Raw genomic sequence first — 25,434 nt, forward strand, 5'->3', positions numbered from 1 at the left:
ATCTCTGTCCCTGTCTTCTCGGCAGTTTGTAGTTAAAGACTGTGTAGACCATGATGGCTTACGTGTGAAAGTCCAGACAGCTGTGTAAACATTTGATAAGTGAACATATAAGTAAATATCAGTGCACATAAGCAGATGTTTGACTACATAGCAGGGGCGTTAAGTACGTTGTTTGGCTTTCTATATGTTGATATATGTTGATAATTGAAGTTGATTTGCTGTTTTGATGGGATCAATGCCACATGAGTGGTGAGTTACCTGGTCAGCACTCACCAACATCTTGGATGCACTGAAGTTTTCAGGAAGTTCATTTTTGGTGATGTGTTCTTTCATGGGAAGATTACCTTTTTCAGTCTCCAGACAGTAATTTATTGCACAATGTATTTTTTTTATGGTTTTATTAAGGTAATTTACATACAGTAAAACGCATCCATTGAAAGTGTGCAATTCAGTGATGTTTAGTAAGTTTATAGAGCTGTACATTCTTTTTCACAGTCCACTTTTAGAACGTGCCCTTCACCCTGAACGTTCCCTTGAGCCTGTTTGTGTCAATCCTCACTCATCCCCAGCCCTGTGCAACTGCCGATCTGCTTTCTGTCTTTATACATTTGTCTTTTCTGAATGTTTAATATAAATGGAGTCACATAGTATCTGGCCTTTTACATCTAGCTTCTTTAAAGTTGCATGTTTTTGAGATTCATCTGCTTCGTAGCATGTATCAGGATTTCTGTTACCTTTTATTGTGGCATAATTGTTGTATGGATACACCACATTTTGTTTTATCCATTTGCTGGTTGATGGCCTTTTCGATAGTTTTCAGTTTTTGGCTATTGTGAATATTGTGTACCAGTGTACAAGTCTGCAGTTAGGTGGAGTGTCCTGTAAGTGACCAGTGGGTCGTCTTGGTTATTAACATCTATGCCAGATGATAGGACCGTAGAGACTCTGGCTCTCTTATGGTTCCTGTTTGTATGGCGTGTCTTTTCCCATTCTTTTACTTTGCACCTAAGATGTGTCCCTTGTAGACAACATGCAGTTGGATCTTGCTTTTATTCTGTTCTGACAATCAGACTTTTTAGTGGGGTGTTTATTCCATTCATGTTAATGTAATTATTGTTATCGTTGGGTTTATGTCTGCTGTTTTGCTATTTTCTATTTACCTCATTGTTTTCTTCCTCTGAATCTCACTTTTGTGTTGTTGTTAAATACTTTTTGGTGTACCATTTTAATTTTTCTGTTTTTTTTTAAAATATACTTTTGAGTTATGTTCTTAGTGGTTGCTCTAGAGACTATAATACATGTTTAACTGAATTTTAGTAAAATATAGAAAGTTTGCTGCAATATGTTTCCCTTCCCGTCTTTTCCATGGAGTGGCTGGTGGATTTGAACAGGCAACCTTTTGGTTAACAGCTATAGCTCTTAACCACAATGCCACCAGGGGCTCCATCTATATTTTATCTTTTTATATATTATAAACCCAGCTACCCAGTGTTAATATTATTGCTTTATGCCATCTTATGTTTTTTAAGGAATTAACAAGAAATGAAAAAAATATTAGTAGAGGCTCGCACCTACCCGTGTATTTACCATTTCCAGCACTCTTCATTTCTTCCCATAGATTTGAGTTACTGTCTGGTGCCACTTCCATTCAGCCTGAACGACTTCACATAGCATGTCTTATAAGGCAAGTCTGCTAGCAACAAATTCTCTGTTGTCTTTTTTTTATAAATCAGGGAATGTCTTTATTTCTCCTTCAGTTTTGAAGAATTTTTCTTGATGTATAATTCTTAGATGACAGTCTTAATTTTTTTTTTCTTTTAGTACTTCGAATATTTCATTGCCTCTGGCCTCCATTGTTTCTGACAAAAAGTTAGCTGTTCATCGTGTTGCTGTTCCTCTGTGGGTGATGAATTGTTTTTTTCTTGTTGCCTTCAGGTTTTTCTCTTTGTCTTTCAGCAGTTTGACGATGATGTGTTTAGGTATGGTTCTTTTTGTGTTTATCCTGTGTGGGATTTTGTTGAACTTTAGAATATGTAGATTAGTGATTTTTTTTTAATCAAATTTGAGAAGTTTTTGGCCATTATTTCTTCAACTATTTTTTTTACTCCTTTCTGTCTCTTCTGTGTTTCGGAGACTTCTGTAACAGATACGCTGTTAACGCTTGCTGTGGCTTCAGCGGTAATCTGAGGCGCTGTTCATTTTTCTTCAATCTTCATTCTCTCTGTTCCTTAGATTGGATAATTTCTATTGAGCTACCTTAAAGTTTATGGATTCTTTCTTGTGCCAGCTCCCATTTACCGTTGAGCCACTCTAGCGAGTTTTTCATTTTATTTATTGTACTTTTCAACTCTGGAATTTCTTTTTTGATATGTACAGATATATCTAAAAGGTTGACAGTTTGAATCTACCAACTGCTCCTTGGAAACCCTATGGGGCAGCTCTACTCTGACCTATAGGGTCACTATGAGTTGGAATAGACTTGATGGCAACAGGTTTGTGTGTGTGTGTGTGTGTGTGTGTGTGTGTGTATTCTCTTTTCATTGAAATTCTCTTTTTTGAGTTATTATCCTTATACTTTAATTCTTTAAACATGGTTTCCTTTAATTTTTTTGAATGTATAAATTTGTATAGTAGCTACTTTGAAGTCTTAGCCTATTGTATTCAACATGTGGGGATACTAGAGACAGTTTTTATTGACTGCTTTTTTTTTTTTTCCTGAGTATTAGTAACACTTTTTTCTTTGTTTTCATGTCTCCTAATTCCTTATTGAATACATTTTAGATAATAGATTGGAGCAACTCTACTTGTAAGTTGTTATTTTGTTTGTTTGTTCACTTGCCTGGATTGAATCTCTGAAGGTTGCCTCTCCCAGTGTGTGGCTGCTGCTGTCTCTGCTTAGATTTTTGTTGTTGTTTGTTTTCTTGTTTTTGTTTTTACGCCTCCCTTCCTAGGGGCCACCTTTGTGTCTGAGTAGTTTTTTGTCCATCCAGTGATTGATCAGAGGTTGACCTCGAGTCTATAATATAGCTTTCACAGTCTTCTGATGAAGCTGTGTATGGGCTGGAGAGCATATTTAGATTTTGGGTGGTTTTCCTGTCTTACCTGGCTCTTATTAATAGGCAGACCCTCTTGCATCTCTTTTGTGTGTGTACATGCAAGTGTTGTAGCCCAGGCGTGTGTGGGCTACAGGTCTGCAGTGTATATGCCTCATCTCTGGTCAGCCTGGCATATGTGTGGAGAGTTTATTTAGCACACCATGATTGTCTCACCTCCCACAACTCCCTACTATACTCACTCCTCACTTAGCAACACGGGTAGGTTCCAAAGACCAGGCCATCATGTGAAAATTGGCATTTTGTGAAAATGGAGAATGACCATATCAGCTCACAAAATGGAGGATGACAACATCATTTCTTAACTGCCGAACTACATCGTTACATTAATGTCAAACCACTGAGAATCATGGCCCAGCGAAGTTGACACATAGCTTTAACCATCACAGCCAGTGTTACTCTTCCCTCACACCCTGGCATTCCTCACTGCCAGATGTACATCTTCAATGCACAAAATAGTCAGATAGTAGCCTTTTTAATTATTGTTAATGCGAAATGTCTAAAAACAAGATAGTCAGTAAGTGAAGAGTAAGTGTAAAGCCCTGGCTAGCCTGTTGCTCTCTTGCTTACTCAATGCAGGACCTCAGCTTCAGGCTAGTAGAACCTCTGGCCTTTGTGTTCAGTAGCCACTGGGATTGTTACCTTATCTGACAGTCAGCGTGGCCCAGCAATGGCAGTGAGGCTTCTGGGTTTCTCTGCCTGCCCCTCCTCAGTTAAGCTGTCACCCTAACAGATGGGGGAGAGGGGAAGGAAACAGCCCCTGCCAGAAATTTTTCAGGCTCCTACTGTGCTGTTCTCACCTGAGCTTCAGTAGTATTCATGAGTAAATGCTTCTCAGTTTGTGTGTGGCTTTGGTTGATTTCCAGAGCACTGAAATGGTTGTTTCTGACAGTTTTTTCCAACTTTATACTCGTGTTTTGGGTAGAGCCCCCCCCATCCCCGACAGACACCTCACAGCGCCTTGAGAACCCTGAGATCATCAAGTTGCGAAATGTATTGGTAGTAAGTAAGAGCTTAGGACAACTCTGAGAGACAAGTTGGTCGAAAATCTAGTTGCTGTTTAAAAGATACAAATAGTGAAATGGTTGTGCTTTAGGATACTATTGCAAGTGTTATTGGTATTTAAAATTAATACTGCTTACACAAATGTTAACCCAATAATAACTTTTATATCTCAGCTTCTATGACTGGAAGTGTGGTTTAGTTTAAAAAGGAAAAAAAAAAGAACAAAAAGAAGCAAAACGAACAAGCAAGGGCTTTGGAGTTGTGAAACTGGAATTAAATTCTGGTTCAACGACTTACTAGGTATGTGATTTGGGGAATGTTACTTGGTCTCTGTAGCCTGTGTTTTCTCATCTTAAACTGAGGGTAGTAATTATCTAGATTTTGGGTTATTTGAAGATTACTTATAACATAGGTAAAAATACCTAGCACACATTTATTCACTGTGTTAGTGTACCCACCCAACACGTTTGTGAATGGAAATGTAGTTTTGGTAACTTTTTCTTCACCAGATTATTTGCTTCTTCTGTTACCTAGCCTTCTTAAGTTTTCTTTTCCTTTTATGGAATAATTTTGGTACTTTATACTGTAATTGAAACATACGGTATATTTTTCAGAGTATATTTTGGTTGAAAGTTCTTTCCAAATATCCAAATGCTTCCAATATTTTTTAGTGATTTCCTTTCTAAAATCTAAATTTTATGTGCTTTTAGGTGACATTGAAAACTCTCTACTGCAGCTTTATGGTGAGTGAGCTCGTATTTGTAAACATTATCTTGAGGAGGAGTCTGTATTATGAGAGAAAGTAGCATCTTTATGTAGGCATTTTTAAGGTGTCACTGAAAGGGGCAAAACAAGGTCTCTAACAGAAATTATCAAATACTTACAGAGAAATTATCTTGGCCAGAGCCCATTCTACTCACCCTCATCAGAGGCTCTATCCTCTGGTATTTACTTTAATGATGGGGAACTGGTAACTTTAGTCACATCAGGTTTTGTCATCTTTGTTTTTGGGATAATGTGATTGGACTGTAGTATATGCAGATCCTTGTAATTATAGCCATAAAACCAAAAAACCAAACCCACTGCCATGGAGTCGATTCTGACTCATAGCAGCCCTATAGGACAGAGTAGAACTACCCCATAGGGTTTCCAAGGCTGTAAATCTTTATGGAAGCAGACTGCCACATTGTTCTCCTATGGTGCAGCTGATGGGTTTGAATTGCTGACCTTTTGGTTAGCCTCCGTGCGATTAACCACTGCTCCAGCAGAGCTTATACAATCCTTAGAATTTAGAAGTTAATAATCACCTTAATACATTACTTAGCTTTGGCAGAGTACCTTATGCCAGAATATTTTGTAATGGTTTTTACTAGATTTCTAGATACTGCCTCTAGTTGGAAGCCTTTAAATTTCTCCTGAAGAGTGTATTTGTCGTGGTTAGTGTGCTTATCAAGAGTAATTCTTGAAGTATTGGGTGGGCATAACTTTTGCAAGACTTAAGGGTTCGGAGCTCATTGATTATAGGGTGAAATCAAGAGGTCCTTGGTCCAGGGTGGACGCGATTATCAGATGTTTTATGGGCAGTCACCTCGCACTTGGACTTGCAGCCCATGCTGTCTGGAATGAGGTTGATTTAACAACTTAGGCGTGTCGGTAACATACATGATCTAGCCCAAGCATGGTAGTAAAATAAAGGATTTTGTGAACATCAAATGGCCTTTTAGCACCTGCTCTTGTTGCAAGAGTAAAGTCGGGATTATTATACGTGCATGTCAGTCTGCATCTTGTACTTCTGCCCGGCACTGGTCTCAGTGTTTCTCTTGAGACACGTCTATAACAGCTTTATAAAAGTGATTACTTCTCCCCGTATGTAGTTTTGAAAACAGTTTATATAATATTTTGTGTGATAAAATTGTATGAATTTATGTATATCATATATGATTACATATGATAGTTTTCGAAGAGGCTTATCAAATGAAGTAAAGATTATAGACTTTTTTATTCTTTATAGAGATTCTTTTGTGTGCGCTCAGCTGTGTGATACATAACCACGCAAGGCATCGAGCTTACTGAGTGCTGTGAAGGGTACAAAAATGACTCTGACATACGTCTTAGCCTCAATAGGAGGGATGAGAAAAACATAAAACTATCATGACAGGTACACAGTGCTAAGTGCCACAGAGAGACTAAAGCAGAGTGCCAGGAAAGCCGTGAGGGAGGCGCTGGTTTCCAGCTCAGGGGGAAAACTACACCCCACATGCTAAGGGTTCTCTTTACCTTCTCTGTGCATATTTAATACTTCTGTAAGTCTCCATTTTCATGCTGAAAACCTAAATATATATTTTTGATTTTACCACATTGTGGAAGCTGGAAAACAAGGACTGAGGCATTCAGGGGGTGAAAGACTTCGTTAAAGAGAGTAAAAAAAAAAATAAAAAATTATTTTTATTTTATTTTTTTTAAGGAGAGTAGCTTGGGCAAATTGTGTGGTTTCTCAACTTATGGGTTAGACCCGCTACATCTGGCATCCTGGCCTGACGTGTCACTGGAAATGCCCTGTCAGTGAAGGGCCTCAAGGAAAAAATATACTGGAAAAAATAACTTGGGTGAGCCTGTAAGTTGGAAACATGTTAGGTTAGGGAAAAATACCATTTGTGTGAATAAAGCCCTTGGTACCAAATGTATGAAGAGCTACTGACACCTTATGGATGTGGATGTTATTATTTTTCGTTACAGAAAATGTCTATGTATACATCCCAGAGCCTGTATATAATATGTACGTACATACAAGTGTGCGGTCTGGGCTAAAATTGATCTATGAGTTTAATTTGTGACAATGAAAGCTATTCAGTATATTCGTAAATTATATGGTAAATAAAATCGAGTTGGGCTGTACTGTTCAGTGGAATCACAACTTAATTTTTCCAGGATATCCAGATTTGCTCTATAGAATTCTGCAGATAGAACTTACCGAAAATGAAAACAAGGGAGTGTTTAAATAACAGGTCAGCCTTTTCACATTTACATGGATCTGTTTTAGGCAAGAATTGCTATCATGCCTTTTTTTTTTTTTTTTTTAATGATGAAAGAAATAATAAAAGCAGTTCAGAGAGGTGTTAGGATCCCCTGAATTTTTTTTAGGTAAATCTAATTTCAATGAAAAAATAGCATATAGCACATTTTACTTTTCACGTATCCCTTGCTTTGTGGATTGTGTGTGTATCAGCAAAGTTGGCTGGTTTCCAAAAGCTCTTTCTAAAGTGTCTTATTTCCTAATTAACATTTGTAATATTAGAAGTATCCTTTCACAGAAACACAAAATAGTAAGGAAAGTTCATTTAAGAAATGGCGTTGGGCTTAACCCCTAGGTATTTGAGGAGGAATGTATTGACAATGCACCCTACAAATCAATGTAAAGTTTAAAAAGTGGACATACAGAATGTCAAAATATGGGGGAAAAAAGTAAATACAGAAGAACATCTTAGACCTTTGGAGAGATTACATTCTCATGGATGGGGATATTATTTTTTTGTTGCAGAAAATGTATATGTATACATCTCAGAGTATATGTGTGTACACACGCATGTGTGGTCTTGGCTAAAATTGATCTGTGCATTTAATCTGTGACAATGAAAGCTATTCATTATATTCCTAAGTTATTTGGAAAATGAAGTCAAGTTGGGCTGGAGAATTAGAACTTAGAAATGAAAAGCATGACCCAAAAAACCCAAACCAAACCCACTGCTGTCGAGTCGATCCCGACTCATAGCGACCCTATAGGACAGAGTAGAACTGCCTGATAGAGTTTCCAAGGACGGCTACAAAAAAATAAAATACTTGTTTCAGAGCTGGGAGACAAATTTAATATTAATAAAAGCAACTTATTTTAATATATAATAAAATAGGCAAGTGGAGAAGGAAAATTATGAATGATAAAGTAATATATGAAAAAAATTATCCTCAGTAATAAAAAGTAGAAATGGAAACAATGTGGAAATAACAATTTCAGTTTATTACCAAAGCAGTCAATATTTAAAAGAAATACTACTCAGGGCTGCTGAGGTTGGGTGAAACAGGTACACTCGTTTGTTGTTGATGGCATAGTAGAGTTAGTTGTAAATTAGCTCATACTCTTTTACCTAGTTGTTTTATTTCTTGGTATCTATTCTGAGAAAATAATTCAACAAAAGCAAAAAGATATTTGCCAAAAGGTATTTATTTTAGTGTTATTTTTAATAGCAAAATATTGGAGGTGACTTAAGTGACCTATAATGTAGAAGAGTAAATCTATCCTAGGTACTAAAAAAAAAAAAAAAAAAAAAACTTTTTTTTTTTTACTAGGTACTAGTAGACATTAAAAATAATAATTTTTGAGATCATGTGGAAACAAAAAATGCTTGCTATATGTAAAAATAGCAGAACATACAATTACATGATCTTTGTGGAAATAACTTTTGTTAGGGTGGTGGGAATAGAAGCATTTTAAATTATTCCAGATGTTGATTGAACATCTGCTGTGACTCTTCAGTTTCATTCTGTCTGTGTTCAGGGCACTGCTCTAGACCTTGGGGATGCAGAGCTCTATAGGTGCTCCTATGGTGTGGTGTAGATGGACACAGACAGCTCACAGTGCAGCTTAAAACAGGTGGCTTGAAGAGGATGGGTGAGCTGGCTCTTGGAGAATGAATAGGAGTTGGCCAGACCACCTGGGAGGAGGGTGTCTGAGCAGAGGCAACTGCAAACACAAGCATGATGTGTGAATAGAGGTGTGTGTATTTACAAGGACTGTCTTATTTCTGGAGTCCTTGAGTGGTACAAAGGTTTAGCACACTCAGCTGCTAACTGGTTGGAGGTTTGAGTCCACCTAAAAGAAAAGCTTGATGATCGACAACCAAAAAGTCAGCTTTCCATGGTTTCAGTTACCTGTGGTCAGTCACGGTCTGAAAATATTAAACGGAAAATTCCAGAAATAAACAATTCATAAGTTTTAAATTGCATGCTGTTCTTCGTAGCATAATGAAATCTCCTGCTCTCCCACTCCATCCTGCTTGGGACGTGAATCATCCCTTTGTCCAGCATATCCCCCCGTATGCACTGCCTGCCCGTTACTAACCGTCTTGGTTATCAGATCAACTATTGAGGTATCACAGTGCTTGTGTTCAAATAACCTTTATTTTACTTAATGATGGCCCCAAAGCACAAGAGTAGTGATGCTGGCAATTGGGATATGCCAAAGAGAAGCCATAAAGTACTCTTTAAGTGAAAAGGTCTAAGTTTTTGATTTTATAAGGAAAGAAAAATATCTTGTGCCGAGGTGGCTAAGATCTACAGTAAGAATGAATTTTCTGTCCATGAAACTGTGAAGAAGAAAAAAGAAATTCATGCTAGTTTTGCTACATTACCTCAAACATAACTTTCTGTGATATATTGTTATAATTATTGTATTTTATTGTTATTGTTGGTAATCTTTTACTGTGCCTAATTTATAAACTATCATAGGTACGTATGTGTCTTAGTCATCTACCAGAAACCTAGTGCTGCTATAACAAATACCACAAGTGGATGGCTTTGAAAAAGGGAAGTTTATTTTCTCACAGCCTAGTAGGCTAGAAGTCCAAATTCAGGGCATCAGCTCCAGAGGAAGGCTTTCTCTCTTTGTCAGCTCTGGAGGAAGATACTTGTGATGTACCAGTCTTTCCTTGGCCTGGGAGCATGTCAGCGCAGGAATCTCAGTCCAGAGGACGTGTTCTGTTCCCGGCACTGTTTTGCTGGTGGTATGAGGTCCCCACGTTTCTATGCTTGCTTCTCTATTCTGTGTTTCAAAAGAAATTGGCTTAAAACTCTTCAGACATGGATTGGACCAGACAATGGGTTGGAGAGGGATGCTGGTGAGGAGTGAGCTTCTTGGATCAGGTGGACACTTGAGACTATGTTGGCATCTCCTACCTGGAGGGGAGATGAGAGGGTGGAGAGTGTTAGAAGCTGACGAAAAGAGAGAGTGGAGGAAGAGAGCAGGCTGTCTCATTAGGGGGAGAGTAATTGAGAGTGTATAGCAAGGTATATATTGGTTTTTGTGTGAGAGACTGAGTTGATTTGTAAACTTTCACTTAAAGCACAATAAAAATTATTTTAAAAAAAAGATTGGCTTAAGACACTATCTTAGCTTGTAGATCTCATCAATATAACTGCCATTAATCCATCTTATTACATCATAATGATAGAATTTTCAACATGCAGGGAAATCACATTAGGTGATAAAGTGGCAGACAGTCATAAAACACTGGGAATCATGAGCTAGCCAAGTTGACAGGTATTTTTGGGGGACACAATTCAATCATGACAGTACATATAGGAAAAAACATAGTATATATAGGGTTTGGTACTATCAACGGTTTCAGGCACCCACTGGGGTTCTTGGAATGTATACCCTACGGATAAGGGAGAGACTGTTGTATGTTATGAGCCCTGGTGGCACAGCGGTTGAGATCTCCACTGCGAACCAAAAGATCCACAGTTCAAATCCGCTAGCCACTCCTTGGAAACCCTATGTGGCAGTTCTACCCTTTCCTATAGGTTGCTGTGAGTCGGAATTGACTGGATAGCAATGGGTTTCTTGTAATACTAAGGATGGGAAAGGACCGCCTCGTTTTCACCTCCTGCAGTCTTTTTCTTCTTTGAAAGTACCCAGAACCACCAGAACCCCCTGCCGTCGAGTCCCTTAGAAGTCATAGCGACCCTATAGGACAGAGCAGAACTGCCCCATAGAGTTTCCAAGGAAGCGCCTGGGGGAATTGAATTCCGACCTGTTGGTTAGCAGCTGTAGCTCTTAACCGCTACACCACCAGGGTTTGAAAGTACAGCATTTATTATTTGCCTTGTTAGTCCTGCCCCATTCTCTCTCACAATTGCTAAGCACTTTTGGTTGTCTGGCTGTTCAGCAGGCACAAGTGAAGTGCACTGAATCAAAACAAATACCCATCTTTAAGTTCCTTGCAGGAGAGAGCAAGTGGCCTGTCTTCTGTGTATTTGCTATTGTGGTCGTTCCTATATTGATGAGTGATGGTGATTCTGAGACTGCACAGTGAGTCCGTGGCAAACGTTAGATTTTCTGAGTCCTGATCCGTGAGACTATAATCCTTTCGGCAATTTATTGCTGAGCAGTAGTTTACGGCTGGATATAAACATATATGTGGATAATGAATGTGGTTTTATGTGGCTAGGAAACACGTTTCATTGGATGTTATAGGAAAGACTTTTATGCATGAGAGAAGTAGTAACAGTGAGTGCTCGCTGTGGTTTTGTTTTGATTCTTCAACATGATGAATTCTAACTGGTAAAGTCTACAATTTTTTTTTTTAAGCATGCTGTGTAGGAAAAGTTGAGCAACGTGGTATGTCGGTTAGACATTAATGTCATGCATATTCACTGTTTTAATGTTTTGACCTATTGGTGGCCTTTCTATTGATGGCAAATAGAAGTAGTCATTAAATCTAATGTAATTATGAGGTTATTATAGATTATTAATTATTCGATCTGATTTAATGTTTTCATAAAGCACAAATATTGTTACTTACCAAATGTATTTTTTGATATTTGAGAACTATATTTTAATATAGTTGATTTCCTTTTTTATTCCATTTATTTTATTTTATGCATCTAAAAGCCTTCTGAGAAGGAGGTCCATAGGTTTTACCAGACTCCAAAGGTGTGTATAACATACAAAAAAGGTAAGAACTCCCCTCACCCTACCATAGAACCCCAAAGCCAGAAAGGAAGGGACTGAGACGAACTTCAGACATGAAAAAGTAGATTTTTGAATACCTACTCTGCCCCTTGTGAGCTCTGCAGGCAAGGTGTTTAGCTTCTGAACTTCATTCTCTGTATTATAAAACGAGTATAATACATAGAACACAGATTTGTGGTAAGGATTGAAACAGAAGCTGTATGTAAAGGACCTGGCAGGATAACTGGCATATGGAATAAAAAACCAAACCCGTTGCCATTAAGTCAATTTCGACTCATAGCGACCCTATAGGACAGAGTAGAACTGCCCCATAGGGTTTCTGAGGAGCGCCTGGTGGATTCAAACTGCGGACCTTTTGGGTAGGGGCCCGACTCTTAACCACTGCGCCACACATGGCACATGGAATAGATGAGTTTTCCCTTGGGCCTCACTCTTCTCAGAATCTAACTTTGCTCCTTTCACAAGTTACTTATTATTTCTAGGTCTTTTTTTTTTTTTACGTATTTATCTAAACTACCAAAATATTATGGGATATAATACCAACTAGAGCCATGTAGAAGCTATCCTGGTAAACAGCGCTCTCTTTGGGGTTGGGTAGGAATTCTGCTCCAGTTCTCGTAAAAAGTGATATTCTTGCATTTATGACTGGTCACTCTCTCTCTTCCTTATCTTCACTTCCAGTGGCTCTTTAACCTCATTTGTTGCATAGACTCCAAATTGGTAAAAAGGCCATATGATGGTTGACTGGGTGTTTTGGGGGGGTGGGATCCTGCAGAGGTTTATCTTATGGTAGGAGTATACAATTAGGGTTCCTGACTGCAAAGAATAGAAGGAGACTCTTCAGTGCAGTCAGCAGTCAGGGAAGGAATTCAGTGGAAGGATTTTGGAAGCTCACACCATCCACAACAAAGATGGGTATCTGTGTTTTAAAGACTAGGAACCAGAGGAAGCTGTATAGCCAGAACATGCATGGTCACGGTGCAGGAACAGCTTGTTGTGGGCCTGCTGTGGGCCCCTAACCAGATTGGGGGTGCTGCATGAAGAACAGTAGGCCTCACTACTTTGTTCACAAGCAGAGCACTTTGAGGAAGAGCAAGTATCCGGCCTTGTAGCTCTTAGACATGGAGGGTGTGCCTGACCTCCCACTATGATTCATACATATATGGTAGACTCCCCAAATATGGGAAGAGGATCCAGATGCTGGGCAGCCAAAAGGGAATGAAAGCAAGAAAGACAAATGTTTTCTACTGAGGAGTCCTGGAGCCTGTGAGAGTGTGTGCTGCGAGTTGACCCATGTGCCTGCACTCTGGAGAGGAGGGGATCCATGGTTCTCATCGAGTCCTAGAGGGCCTTCGATCCAAAAGGAACTGAGAACCACTCCAGAATAGATTTCATTCTGCTTGAATCATTGCTTTTCCACCAGGTGGTGCAAATCTTTTAGATGTTCATAGAAATTTAATCCTCTTAAAAGGTAAGAAAAAATTTAAGTCAAATCATTTTCTCTCTTTTTTAAGAGTTCTACCACACAGCAGCAAAAAATTGGTGGACTGATTCTAGCTTTCTTTTTGTCTTTAGTTAAGAGAGACGTGGATTTATATCACTTTTTAAATATTGACTCTATATTTAAATTATCCCTGGAGTGAGACTGTACCTCACTATTTTGTTTTGCATTGTTCTTTCCCTAGAAAGAAATTGCAGTGATTGAGTGGATGGGGAGGGATAGTACATTCATCAATTGCCTCATGCTCTTCATGGACCTAGTAACATTCAACGTTTATAACTTTTCGATTGATGCAGAAAACTGGTATGGTTTAAATTTTGGAAAATAAAAATGTAGTGTAGCAGATATGTCAGACAAATGAGTTTTTCACATTCCTCGGTGACAAGTAAAGTTGCCATCGGATGACAGGAAGGAAAGCTGCTAAATGGAAGGGATCCTTTCACTAGGTCTCCCAGCATGTGTGAGGTGGTAACTTATGTTAGGGTCCTTGTAACCAAAGTATAAATATTTCACTGCCAGAAAGACAAGTACAAGTGCATTTTGAGTTCAAATACGTTTTAGAAACCTGGAAGCTTTTCAGTTTGGACATGTTTTGAATATTTTGGGGAGAAGTATTTAATAGAATACACTTAGTAAATTTAGTTTAGCATTATATACACATACCATTAGCAGAGTTGCTTAAAATATACATTGCTAGAATTAATTTTTGACAGTCCAGAGGTAGTTGGACGTTCAACTTTGAATATGTAATAGTTTGGATGTATATACCAATGGTTGGCTATTAATAGTTTTAATTATAACCTAACAACAGTTGAAATATTCCAAACTAAAAAGATAGCCTTGACATCCATGCTGTGTGTGTAGAGTTTGGTGAAAATATATTAAATGAGGTGTTCTGGTGATACTGTTTGTAACTCACCTTTTTAGCTGTGATCTAGACTGTTATTTCTCAAACTTATTTTCATGATCACCCCTTTAAGGAAAAAAAAAAAAATTAAAATAGAAATCAGTGTAAATTAAATTTAGTTTCTATCTAGTGAGAAAATTTAAATCTTTAAGATTTTGTTGGGTAAGATTGAGCTTTGGAAGGCCACAAACCATGGTAACAGCTAACTAAGAGTTTTTCACTTTCCTCGCAAGAACCCGTTTTGCCCGCTTTGGTGTGATGCTGCCCCAGTGGAGAAAGCATCAACTAGGCTATACCTAAATCCGTTTCTTCATTTGTGGCTTGTCTGTGATAAAAGTGAATGGCTGTAGTCTACTTCCAGATGTATCGCAAGGGAGTTACTTACATGGTGTGTTCGTTTTTGAGGACACAATTAAATCTGCTTTTCCATTGTACTTGCCTTTAATCCAGAGAGTGATGCTGAGGGAACTAGACTCCCTGCCTCCCAAAGCCTAGTGCTGCCTCAAGCAATGAAAGGTTTGTAGGAATTTTCTAGGGTTAGAGAGAGATGAGTGAATTCCTTTATTCTCATCTCCGTTTTCATTGTATTTTCTTTGGACTTACGTTTAGAAGGAGAAATAAAGCCAAATTGTGTTTCCCTCTATTTTGTCATAAAGTTTGTTTTTATTGAAGAATAAAATCATATAAAAATGGAAAGGCTGTAATGCTTTGTGTATATTTTTATTAAAAAAAAAAAAGAGTAGAATAATATTGAAAATTTATTATCCAGTCCAGTTTCCTCATATTATATGTACGAAAACCAACTCTAGATGATGACTTAGAAAAGACCTAACTGTAATAACAGAGTAGTATCTCACACCTGGTATTCTGACTTGAAAAGGGTTAGAAGTGTGTACCCTTGAGAGGCAGAATAAGAATTCTGATTTTATGTATTTGGAGAAGTGATCTAATTCAGGGGCAGTAGTTCTGCAGGTCTCTGTCTGTCTGTCTTTCACCCCTCTGAGCTTTCAGCAGCTCTACTTTTAACTGCCTACATATTTCAGTTTTTAGAAATAAACAAATATATATATATACACATACACAGAAAGGTTTGCTAATTATTTCAGTTTTTTACCGAAATGATGGGATCCTATATACATTACCCTCCAACTTGCTTTTTTTTTTCATTTAAGAGTTCGATATGGATATCTTTCAAGTCATTTCATTTAGATCTTAATTCATAGTTTAATTAGTTACATAAGCTATAATATGAATTTATCCAATTTACTCAATTATTTCTTCAGTAGAACAAATCCATAGGTTTTGTTTTTGCGTTTTTCAGTTGTGCTTTTATTTTTATTTATAAGCTGTTCCTGTAGACATCCTTGGTAGGCACATACTCTTTATTGGTGTTTTATGCTTTTGTTTTTATAAATTCCCAAATTGCAATCACTAAGCCAAGGTGCATCCATATTTTTAGATTTTAATAGATACTGCCAGGTTTCATGGTGAAAGTTTTTTAGCAGCTCCTTGTTCTCTTCACCCTCACCACCACTAGATTTTAGTTTTTGCTCATCTTGGTGGGAAAAAACAGCGTCCTGTTTAAATTTGTATGTTATGTTATTAGCCGTTTGCTTTGATCCTCTGTGCCTTGCTGCTTCCTAGCCCTTGCTCACTTCTTTTAGATGTTGCTTCTTTTCTCACCAGGGTCTAGGAGTGCTAGTCCTGTTGGGGGTATTAGCACCTTGTCAGTCATAGTACTTACAGCTCTTTGTTTCTCTCAGTCTGTGTTTAGGTCCGTTTACAGTGCCTTTTTAGCATATAGAATTTTAAAATGTTTATATTTGACACTTCTTACACCTATTTTTATATGTTTATATTTTTATGTTTATATTTGACACTTATTACACCTATTTTTCCAACCTGCGGATATGTAAATATTCACCTAAAGTTTCTTCTTCTGTTTTTAATAGAAGCATCATATTTTATTGATTCTAAAATGCACACTTTTTAAACATTTTAACACTCCTAACATCTCTGAAGTTGTTTCTTACAATGGTGTGTCATAACTTAACTGGTGGTAGTTTTTCTTCCTATGGGATATAAAATAATGGTTTATGTCATAAATAATGCCTTGAATTCAATAGAATCTATTTCTTGCATATAGATCTTTAATCCATTTATGCCTGTGTTTGTACATATTGTGAGGTAGGGAGCCCCCCCCCCAACTAGAATAAAGCCAATTTGCCAGGATTGTTTATTAAGCGAAGAATCGTTTTTCCCGTGGAATTGCCATATAGTAACTTCCGCCATATACCTGGACTCCTGGTCTGGTCCACTGATTTATTTACTCCTATATTAAACCCCGTAGCCATCGAGTCAATTCCGACTCATAGCGATCCTGTAGGACAGAGTAGAACTGTCCCAAAAGGTTTCAAAGGAGCGGCTGGTGGATTTGAACTGCATACTAGTACCATATTATTTTGGTGACAGTAGCTTTTTAGTGAGTTTTAAATTCCAAAAGGGTGAGTTCAACTTCACTATCCTTTTTAAACAAAATACTTCATGTTTACATTAAATATCCTACCTTTTGATTGTCAAGTCTTTACTTTTATCCCTTTCCTGAAGAACTTGGTTAATTAAGTGGCATTTTGTGTGATATCTGTGTGCAGTGAACGCTCACCTCCGTTTTTGCTGGGTTGACGCTCAGCTCTGAAGGCATGAGTCAGTTCAGCAGCAAGCGTGCCGGAGGTTCTCCTTGGGCCAGCCACTCCCCAGCGTTCTCCTGCAGGATCATTAGGGACACATCTCGAGTTTTTATTTAGGGATTGGCCTGGGCTTTGCAGGATTTTTGGCAACTCTGATGTCTGCCCTGTATATGCCAGTGGCAATCTGGTAATTATGACAAACAAAAATACCCGTGCAGTTCTGCTTCAAAACAGTCTGGGGTTGGACAGCAGTGGGGCTGGGTGGAGTGTGGAGAATGAGAATACAGGGGTGAAACCATTCTTTCCATTTGGAATTTTCCATACTAACTTTTGTTTTGTTTGTTGTGCCCCACACATGTAAAAGATGCACTCTCCAGGGTGGACCTGCCCTTGTTGAGACCACTGTAGCCCTGGATGGTAGTTAAGGAAAATGGGTTTCTGGTTTCCTGAAAAAGAATTCTGAATGAATTTCACTCTATAGAGCATTGTTATAGTCAATAATTGGATTATTCTGGATTAATTTTATATTATTTTGGGGCAAATTTATGGACTTTTAAAGGCTGATCAAAGACACCAACCATCATGTATAATTTTGTTTCTAAGGGAAAATATGTTCTAATTTCTAAATAATAAGATTTTCAGTTAAAATTATAAATTATAAAACTTTTAAATTGGGAACTCCATGGGGGCGCACCAAAGAGTGACTCAGGGAGCTTTAGCACGCTGACCCCATCATTACGTTAGCTCCACTCAAACCTCTACACTAAGTGGATGCCTGAGGCCATCTGTGTGCTGCTGTGTATTGCAGTTGTCAGTGAAACCCCCAGCAGCCTCCTCCTTCCCTCCCCAGGCAGACTGGCCCTACATACTTCTGGTAAAGATGTTTTGGAGGTTTATTTTCTGCTTGTAGGGCTTCTGTGTTCATGTGAATGAGTTGTTCAGAACAGTAGACTTACGAGATCACTAGGGTGATGGCATCTTGTGTGGGTATTGGCTTTCTTTTAGCACCTTCAGCTCCTTCCTGACCCTAGGCCATCTACTGGGCATTTGTGTACATATTATTGGTCAGAAGTTAGACTGGGCGAACATGTCTGTGGATCTAAGTAATTGCATCATCCACCTCCGAAAAGCAGCTTGGTACCTGGGTCTTCGAAGGGTCCCACCAAACGAAAACCAAAGCCATTCCCAGTGAGTTGATTCTGACTCATAGTGACCCTATAGGACAGAGTAGAACTGCCCCATAGGGTTTTCAAGGAGCAGCTGGTAGATTTGAACTTTTGACCTTTTGGTTAGCAGTCAAGCTCTTTAACCACTATACTACCAGGGCTCCATGGAGGGTCCCAACGACTGCTTAATAGTGGGTTCCATCTACTTCTTAATAGAAGACACAAATATGCCTGATAAAATTGTTGGTAGTGTATATTTTCAAATGCTGGAAAGGCATGCTTTATCGCTATCTTTTAAATTCTACCCATTTGAAATCCAGCAGCTCGTTTGTATTTTTAACACTTGATATTTCTTTTGAAAAATGAATGTGAGTCTCAAAACAATGTTAAGTATCTTCTGTGAAACATCAGCAAAGAGATAAAACACGTCATTTAGGTCGCCCAGAATTTCCTGGAAGATTTTTAATGATTTTAGTAATACAGAAACTAGAAAAATCGTTACTTTCATTGTCCTGAGTATCTGAGCTACCTTTGTAGATTTTATAGTTTTTAAGATTATGTTTGAAAAATACTTCTGTATATTTGCACACACTCTGATATTCTGAACTTGAGTAGTAGTCTTAAAAATTAACCATATGGTAATAATATTTTGTGTATGTTAAGGATAATGGCCAAAATTTATTGAGTTCTTACTGCATTTCTGGACCAGCCATGATCTCACAGCCTGGTTTAATCCTCCAAAACAAGCCTGTATTACATCATTGTCTCCGTTTCAGAGAGGGGGAAAACTGAGGCCACAGGTTCCAAAGGGGGTGAATGGCAGAACAGAGACTGGAATTAGAATTCTGGTCTGTCTTACCCACAGCCTTACACCTCATCTTATTGCTGTTATGTTTTTAAGTGTATAGAATGTCATTCAGATACTTTTAGTGATAATTTATAAATTAAATAATAGGAATAATGCCTATGAGATGTTTTTAAGTCTTGTGAAATTTGATTTAGAAGAGATGCTAGTATATAGTATAACCCTTCTACAGTGAAGTACTAGGAAGCTAAAAGACTGTGTAGTTTTAAACAATTGGAAACATCTAGCCAAGGTCATTGTTAGCCAAGGTCATTGTTAGAAGGATCAGGAAGCTGTAGGGTTGGCCAGTGGATGAAATAATTTTTTTGGAAGGAATCCTTGGGAAAATGAGAGAAACTGATTTTATTGAATGCTCACTTTATGCCAGGCAGTGTGCTAAGCACAGTTACCCACATTGCTTCATGATAGTCCCTACCGGATACATAAGTTGCCCTAGGTCCCACACCCAGGTGGAAGAATTGTTACATGCCCACAAACATGTCTTCCTTCCAATCTCTCACATTGCTGATTGCTGTTAGATGGTTTGGCCTTTCCTTCATTCTGCTTTTGAGGTGGAATTGTCCGAGGGGGTGTTGTTTCCTTTTATTTTCGTCACTGACTTTATGAAGCTTTTGGTGGTTCCATGCAGGCCACCTCATTTCTATAGATATATCCATTGGGAAGCATAACTGGGCTGGCGTCTCTATTGTAAGAAGTCCCCTGCAGCCATGGAGCACTCTTGGTTTTCTCCATAAGCCAACCAGGAAGATTTTCTGACTTCTGTTTTGAGCTCATGGCACTTCTCTCTTCAGAACAGTACCTTCACTGGTTCTTGGAGTGTTTTGCCGAATTTGGAATGTGGTGAGAGACCCTCTGGAGTTTACATGTGAACTGTGCATTTGAATCTTGCTGTTCCTGGCTAACAGTTACGATATCTCTGGAACCTCCTTTTCTTTACCAGCTTTTGTGCATATGGGTGTTTTCAGCTTTTTTAAGGCTTTCTGTTAGGCAGGGATCCCCAATTCTGACCGATTTTTGTCTCCCTTAAAAAGCCATTATTTCTAGGTAACCATGGAGTCCAGTGGTCAGAGCAGGTGCGCCCTGGTGGAGCACAAGACTGGCCAGGGCAAGGCATGTCAACATTACTGTGGAAAGGCATGCTACGGAGGCCCCAGGGTCAAAAGTCCCTACTCCTTTGGGTGAGGGAATGAAAACTTGCTTAAATAATTATGATCGTATTTTTCTGAATTTTGTCCCCCATATAGTAAATGAATATATAGGATTGAGAAGCGATGGCTTATGTTTTCAGTACTCCATCTCTCTACAAACCCATGTTGGCCTTCCAGCCAAAAATGCCTACAACCCCTCCCAAAACTCTTGCCCCCCAACCTCCTTTTTTCTTCTTTTTTCTAATCAAAATGTAACCCTGTTATCCACAGGACATTTCCAGACAGGCACAGTGACTATTGTTAATGGTATCTGGGTACACTCCCTATTTGAAAATTTAACGTAAAGGTCCAAAATACTCAAAACAAAGATAAAACTTTGCAGGTGAGAAGCCTAAGGGTTCAGAACAGATTGTCTGCTTCATAACATCATTTACAAAAAAATGTCCTCAGTCTTTGTGAAAGCCAGAGTCAGTCTTGTTTTGTGACTCCATTTCCAGGTACTAGCTTGCCTTTGAGCAAAACAGTGAAGCTGTTCTTTCTGCTTGGAAACATTTTTGTATTATTTTCTCACCGCTAGTGTGCTCAACTCAAACCACGATCAAGCCTCGAAGTGTTCTTGTGGTGTATACTGAGCACTCTGGCTGCTTGATATGTTTTAACAAGAATGCCAGTAAAAGAAAATGCTACACATGTCCGTTCACGGTGTATTAGAGACTTTGGGTACAGGCAGCTCCTGGTTATTGAAAGGAGAGTATCAGGAGAGATAATACAAATACAAAAAAAAGGTGGTGGGGCCAGCGATGTCTCCAAACCATTTGTAACTGTAATATTTATTATGGGGTTTAGGTTATCAAATAACATGAGCACTCTGAAACAGGTGCTAAGATGTAGAAATCTATTTGATAAATGGAAATTTGGGATTAATGATTTTTTTTTATAAATTTTTATTATGGCAGGGGAGACCCTGGTGGCGTAATGGTTAAGAGCTACAGCTGCTAACCAAAAGGTCGACAGTTCAAATCCACCAGGTGTTCCTTGGAAACTATGGGGCAGTTCTGCTCTGTCCTATAGGGTCTCTCTGAGTTGGAATTGACTCGACAGCAACAGGTTTGTGGCTACAGGATATTAAAAATCTAACAAGTGCTTTTTGATATATAAATACTGTGTTCTCTGTTCCCAAATCTTTACAAATAACCAAAGAAGATTATATATATATTTTTTGCTTGCTTGTGTAATAAATGTTCTTTATCTGTAGGAAAAAAAGATGGAGGTATGATTTGCAGAAGATTCAAAGTCATTTACAAACACTCAGTTGTGGATTTCTAACTAATAACTTTCAACCTTACTGCTAAGTTTGAATTGTTGTATGAAGCAAGGTTGCTTTTTCTAGCATGCCCTATTTGGGATTTCAGCTTTTATTATGTAATGTGGGAACATTTCTGTTGTGAACTTCTACTTCGTTTTTAGGTGGAATTGTTTAATGAGAAAGAGAGTTGAAATGTGGTGAATCAGTTTGTACCATTAAAATGAGGATGAAAAACAACAGGCTATTCATAGGGAGACTGTGGTGTTGCTGGGTATGTGGACACATGGTGTGCAGTCTAGTTCAATAGGCACCCAACTTCTCCTTCCCTGTTACTCCTGAGAAAAGTGAAGCCTCCTATCTGACCCTCTCTGCTGGGCCTCACCTCACAACCTGTCCTCACACCAACACCACCACCTCCCCTAAATTCCCAGGACCAAGTCCACGTAACCCACTAGACGTAACTCTGTATGAGAAAACCACCGGTGGCCTGAGAAGCTTGACTTTCCTCCTGTTGTCTGTGTGGAGTCCCTGAGTCACGCAGACGGTTTAGCGCTTAGCTACTAATCAAAAGGTTGGTGGTTCGAACTTACTTGGAGGCACCTTAGAAGAAAGTCCTGGTGACCTACTTCTGAAAAATCAGCCGTTGAAAACCCTGTGGAGCACAGGTCTACTCTGGCACACGTGGGTCGCCATGAGTCACGATCGACTTGATGGGACTGTCGTTTTTTTTGGTCCGTGTGATAGGTAAGTCTTAGCATCCTCATCTGTAAAAAGGAAAGGTTCGTGCCTACTCCATGCGGCTGTTGTAAAGATGAATGAAGATAATTTATAAAAGGAGCTAGCATAAAGACTGATGTCATTGACTCTGAATCGCCCCCTCCCACCCTTCCTTGAAGAATCAAGAGTAGCTTCCTTTCATTTTCAGGATAAATTGCTTGTCCTGGCCTTCAGCGTCCCCTGTGTGCTAGCCCACCAGACAGCCTTCACCTTCCAGCCTCTGGCTGGGCTAGGCTATTTGTTTCATCTAAACAGACTGTGTTCCTTCATATTTTCAAGTCTTTGCTTGCGCTTGCATTTTTTTTTTTTCCTTAGTCAGCAATATTCTTGCTCTTTGTCGCTGTCTGTTGAAATTTTCTCCTGTTGAAGCCCAGAAATGGTGGGAGATAGTATCTGGGAGCTGCAGTTTAGGAGTTGGACGTATACATTGCTACTGGGTTGCCGTTGTGCCTAGGCCTCTGCAATAGACCCTGTGTGTGTGTGTGTGTGTGTGTGTGTCTACATAACAGAAGTATACATATATTTTAAGGTTAAAATCAGAACTATAATGTTTTTACTTACATCTTTGATCTAACTCTTCTATCTGCCTCACAGTGAGAATCTTTGTTCTCAGTGACTTCTGACACCTGGAATGATACCACTACTTATTTGCCTTACCCCACAATGTGTACACAACAGTTTCCAAATAATAATGCCAATGCCACCGTAGGTATTTTTTGTGTTTTCTTTTGTCCTTCGGGCATGTCCCAGTAAGGATATACAGTTGAATTATTGTGCTTTCATGTCACTCGTTTCTCTCTGTGTCATTATGCCACAACTTAATTCAAATTGAAATTCATTTGTCACATGTTATTTTTGATGTTTAGGCATTTTTTTAATTTAAACTTTTCGATTACATAAAATATTTACATGGTTTTAAAGTGGAATTTAGAAAACAGGGTATATTCAAGTAGTTTTGCTCCTATCTGTGCCTTCTCTCCTCCCATAAGTACCATTTTAAACAATTAGGGTTTATCCTTCCATTTTTGTTTTTACTATAAGTGCCATTGTGCTCAGGTTTGATATATATGTGTGTGTGTGTGTATATATATATATATTTTTATATTACGTAGTATATAAAACAAACTTGTTGCCATCAAGTCAATTCCGACTCATAGCAACCCTATAGGCCAGAGTAGAACTGCCCCAAAAGGTTTCCAAGGCTGTAAATCTTCATGGACACAGACTGCCACATCTTTCTCCCTTAGAGCATCTGGTGGGTTTAAACCATGACCTGTCTGTTAGGAGCCGAATGCTTAACCATTGAGCCACCAGGGCTTCTCATAATGTACAGACAATATGTATATATCTAAACCCATTGCCATCAAGTCAGTGCCAACTCATAGCCACCCTATAGGACAGAGTAGAACTGCCCCATAGGGTTTCCAAGGAGTGCTTGGTGGATTCTAACTGTCGACCTTTTGGTTAGCATCCAAACGCTTAACCACTGTGCTACCAGGGCTCCTATATGTATATATATCTATATATTAAATATGTATATATTGACCTACAATTTATATTTCTAAAGGAAAGGAAGCTAGCCTGGTTACACTTTAACAAGCAGACTCTAGATTTTTTCTCTAGGGGAAAGGGGGCTATGGAGGAGGAGAATGCAGGAGTATGTATTCCAAAATTGCTTTATTAATATTTTTTATTTGTTGTTATCTTCTTAAATTCTTACTCCAGTGTGCTTTATACTTTGTTAGCTTTTCTTTCTGTAATTATGCTTGTTTGTAATTATGCTTCAGCAATCTTACAAGAGAACCTCTGTGGCTTTCTGAAAAATTGTTGTTTTATATAAACTTACCCAGATGAGTTATAGGAGGAACCGTCTTCTCTGGTTTCAGAATGAATTCGAATGCTGTGGAGGTACTTTCCAGACGAGTGCAGCATGCTGGCGTATGTGGTTAGCGAGCACAAGTGTAAGAGACTAGAGCAGCTGTTGCTAACTTGTGAAGCATGCTTGTGTATTAAAAGCGGTAGTTGGAAATTCTGGCTTCCATTTGTATGTAGTTTTAGATGAATAAAGACATGACTCCAGAGGGTATCAAAATTGTCGCGTATTCATTATCAGAGTCTGAATTTATTCTCTTTAGATTTTGTTTTGCATAAAAAGGACCTCACCTTACTTTAGCTTGTGTTTACCTAACAGTTATAGAAATGCATCTGACTGAGGCACCAGTCTTAAGCACACACATATTTAAAGTGCCATCTAGGGCTAGTTTTTGTGCATGATGTGATATTTTAGGGTTTTTTTTTTTTTTTTATTCATATGTTTTTAACTTTCTGAAACTTATTCACCATTGCCTTCTTTTGAAATTAGTGCTTCAAAAGTCCCATAGTGCACAAACCAGTTATAATTATGTCTGACTGTACATGTACAGGGTTATTTGGTCATTTTGAAAAAACTGATGTATTAGTGAAGGAGTAAGAGCTAATATATATTGTATATCTACTCTGTATCTGGTATATCACTTACCTATTTCAGGAATTATAGCCGACTTGTAAGGCCAGCTAACCAGCTAACTCGTTGCTGTTGAGTCGACACCAACTCATGGCGACCCCCTGTGTATCAGAGCAGAATTGTTCTCCATAGGCTTTTCAGTGGCTGATTTTTCACAAGTTAATCACCAGGCCTCTCTTCCAAGGGTGGACTCAAACCTCCAACCTTCTGGTTGGCAGCTGAGTACATAAACCCTTTGTACCACCCAGGGACTCCATTTCGTTAAAGCAGATGGAATGATTTGATTTTATTTTTTCTGATAAAAAAAGCTGAAGGTGGAGAGGAAGAGTAGCTTGCCTGATATTATGCAGACGGTAAGTGGCAGAACCAGAACTCAGTCTCAGTTTGTCTGAAAACAAAACCCTTGCTGTTCTCAGGGCCCCATGTTACCCCGACTTACCTTCTTTGCTGGTCGGGAAATACAACCCAGTGATCTCATTCTGCCAGGCAAAGACCAGGTAGTTGCTTTCAGGCTAGAAATCCTAGTTCACGTGACAGTTGTTCTTATGGTTTTAAAATGTATTCCATAATGGTTAGAAAATGTTACCTTTTGAAGACTTGTAACAGATGGTCAGAACGAAGGTAGTTTCTTGGGTGGGTGGGGGATTGTCATTACCTTAGTTTTTAAAATAATAATTTGATTTTCGTTATTGGAAAAGCTCTCGTTTCGGTA

The 25,434-nt window shown here is 38.6% G+C and overlaps 1 protein-coding gene across 6 annotated transcripts in view; it reads left to right on the forward strand.

Moving 5' to 3' along the window:
- The window catches only part of HIVEP1 (HIVEP zinc finger 1), a 179,665-nt gene that overhangs the window by 20,391 nt on the left and 133,840 nt on the right, over positions 1-25,434 (forward strand). For 5 of the 6 annotated variants that reach the window (XM_049883809.1, XM_049883816.1, XM_049883823.1 and 2 more), the window contains exon 3: positions 4,829-4,861. The exons of the other annotated variant lie outside the window; for it this stretch is intronic. In XM_049883809.1, coding sequence (XP_049739766.1) covers positions 4,829-4,861 — 33 coding nt within the window. The remainder of the gene's footprint in view (positions 1-4,828; positions 4,862-25,434) is intronic. 6 annotated transcript variants of the gene reach the window in all.

Source organism: Elephas maximus, chromosome 1, assembly GCF_024166365.1.
Source record: "Elephas maximus indicus isolate mEleMax1 chromosome 1, mEleMax1 primary haplotype, whole genome shotgun sequence".
Lineage (NCBI taxonomy): Eukaryota > Metazoa > Chordata > Mammalia > Proboscidea > Elephantidae > Elephas > Elephas maximus.